This window comes from Macrobrachium nipponense, chromosome 28 (genome assembly GCF_015104395.2).
Source record: "Macrobrachium nipponense isolate FS-2020 chromosome 28, ASM1510439v2, whole genome shotgun sequence".
NCBI classification, from domain to species: domain Eukaryota; kingdom Metazoa; phylum Arthropoda; class Malacostraca; order Decapoda; family Palaemonidae; genus Macrobrachium; species Macrobrachium nipponense.
Window position 1 is genome coordinate 63,883,326 of NC_087217.1, and position 2,500 is coordinate 63,885,825.

Below are 2,500 nucleotides of genomic sequence, written 5' to 3' on the forward strand. Positions count from 1 at the left end.
AGAAAATTTATGATAAATTACGCCTGTCCTGTGGATGCTTAAGAAATTTTTTTAAGTTTATTGTTTATGTAGCACTGTCATGGTAACGAGCTCTGATCAGATTTTGTTGTGCAAGCTCATTGTGAGTAAATGTGTAAGGTTGAGTTACTGAAATTATTATTATTATTATTATTATTATTATTATTATTATCATCATCATTAGCAGAAAGCAGACCACCTTAGATACATGTCTTATAAAAAAGAATGGCACAATTAATTATTATTATTACAAATCGATTTTGCAACTCCAGTTAGAAAAGATGATGCTACAAGCCAAAGAGCCCCAGTAACGAAAGTGCCTCGGTGAAGAATACCCTGTTGAAGAGAAATCTAGAAAAAAAGTAACTAACAAGAAGTAAGATATAAATTAAAATACAGGCTCATGTACACCTGCAAATTGAACTGATAAAGCTCTAACAATTGAACTACAGGAGTAGGAAGATTATTTCACAATTTGGTCATAGTAGAGAAGAAAGGGCAGGATTGGTAGAATTCTCTGTCTCTGGTACTACGTATTTGGTGGTGGTATGTTTTGGGAAGATGTAAATGCAAAGTAGGATCAGAATTAGGAAATATCTTATACAGCACACACAGTGTTGTACAGGCCAAGGTGGTGTTACTGGATGCAGTTTGCTGATTACCTAAGCAACCTGAAATATTATAACTATAATTTGGAGCTTGAAAGGATTTAAAACCTGGCAAGATAGTAGTACCAGTAAATACCTACCCAAGGTAGGCCTTTACTAATGGCACAATTACAACAGGGCTGTGTAACTTATTTTACAGTGCACTGGCTAATGAGAGGGTTTCATCCCTGAATGTCCTTCCTGTTTGCTGTTTTTTTTTTTATCTTGAAATAGCCGTGGAGTCTTGAAATAGCCTTGGAGATTCATTTATTTTTGGAGGTCTGTAAATAATGAGAAAATAAACACACAACTTGAGAGATAAAACAAATTATCAGAAGAAATAATCTCAGTGGTTTAGTCTAGGAAAATATAAATTTGTCAGTAGGAAAATATAAATTTGTCAGAGGTACTGCATGTTGGTTTAATATTGCTACGTAAATTCTGTCAAATGTATGTTTGTTCATACATGGAACAAACTTGGGGTCTTATGTTGTATTTGTTTCTTGCATTTTTGAGCATACAAAGCCAAAAAAAATTCATCAGATGAGATGCAGATCTCTACCAGAATTCTGTAGAATGTATATGTAATTGAATTTGACTAGCCTTCTGAAAAATTACATACAGTACACATCTTTTAGATGTACATATGTCTAGATTGAGTAGTGAATATTGGTTTATGGTTTGTTCTGAATTGAACATGTTAATTCATCTGAATTGTGCCTCCTCTTCAGCCATTGTGTTTCAGCCATTGTGTTCATTATTTTGTGTAGGTTTTTTGCTTTAATTGTGAAGTTCCATGTCCTAAAATATCAAGGTTAACTACTGTTGCTGATGGTTAGGTCCCTCTGGAAGTGATCTGTAGTCATGTTCATGTAAGCCATGGAAGTTTGCAAAATTTTGGGCTTTTAAAATTCTTTTTTTGATTTAAACTATCAGCCTGTGTTGTTACGTTCAATTTTTTCTTTGTCATTGGACGATATGCTGTTAAATGTGTTCATTCATTTATATTTCATATTTTTGTTTTCTCTAGAACTGGGTGAGCTGGGGCTTCAGCATCAGATCGGAGACAGAAGACAATACAAGGATGCATCTAATATTCTTGTTTTCTGTTACATTATGTCTTGTAACTGGTGGCTTCATTTTTGCCTACATGCCTGATTACAAGTAAGAAAATTGATTATTTTATGTGAACTGCTGTTCAATACAGATGTGGTAAACTGTAGACAAAGATAACAATGTAGGATCAAAATTAGTTTAGTAAAATTTGTCATTTCATGTACCCTGAACCTTGTAACATCTTTTTAAAGGTTATGAATTTTGGCTTTAGCTGTTTTAAAATTTATTGTGCAGGAAGATTAGATGTACAAAAGTTAGTTCTTTGTACTCATCACATCCATTAAATAATGCCTAATCAAATTATTTACAATGCAGTGGCACTAATTAATCATTTATTTAGTTTCATGATGCAATTGAATAATTCGCAGATTGAGGGATTGGGCCCAGCGTGAGGCATACTTGGAGCTAAGACGCCGAGAAGCAGAAGGTTTGCCGTTAATTGATGCCAATTTGATTAGTGCAGATAAAGTAGAACTTCCAAGTGATGAAGACCTTGGCAGCACAGAGATCATCATTTAAGCCTTAATTTATAGGAAACTCTTGTCAAGATTACAAGTCTGTCAGATAGATATTATATATTGTATTTTTGGAGGATGCCAAAAAATGTCCTTTTATTCATAGTCCTCAGTTGATGTTGTGGCAGGTAATATTTAGATGAATGATAGACATTTTTTTTTCATTTGGTCTGTATATATGTAAGCTGTTACTGTATTTAAATT

At 33.4% G+C, this 2,500-nt stretch overlaps 1 protein-coding gene across 2 annotated transcripts in view; it reads left to right on the forward strand.

Moving 5' to 3' along the window:
* LOC135201824 (NADH dehydrogenase [ubiquinone] 1 beta subcomplex subunit 11, mitochondrial-like) overlaps positions 1 to 2,500 on the forward strand; it is a 52,964-nt gene that overhangs the window by 50,441 nt on the left and 23 nt on the right. For both annotated transcript variants that reach the window (XM_064231100.1, XM_064231099.1), the window contains exons 2-3: positions 1,696 to 1,829; positions 2,150 to 2,500. The exon at positions 2,150 to 2,500 is cut by the window's right edge and continues 23 nt beyond it. In XM_064231100.1, coding sequence (XP_064087170.1) covers positions 1,696 to 1,829; positions 2,150 to 2,300 — 285 coding nt within the window. In that variant the 3' untranslated portion in view covers positions 2,301 to 2,500. The remainder of the gene's footprint in view (positions 1 to 1,695; positions 1,830 to 2,149) is intronic.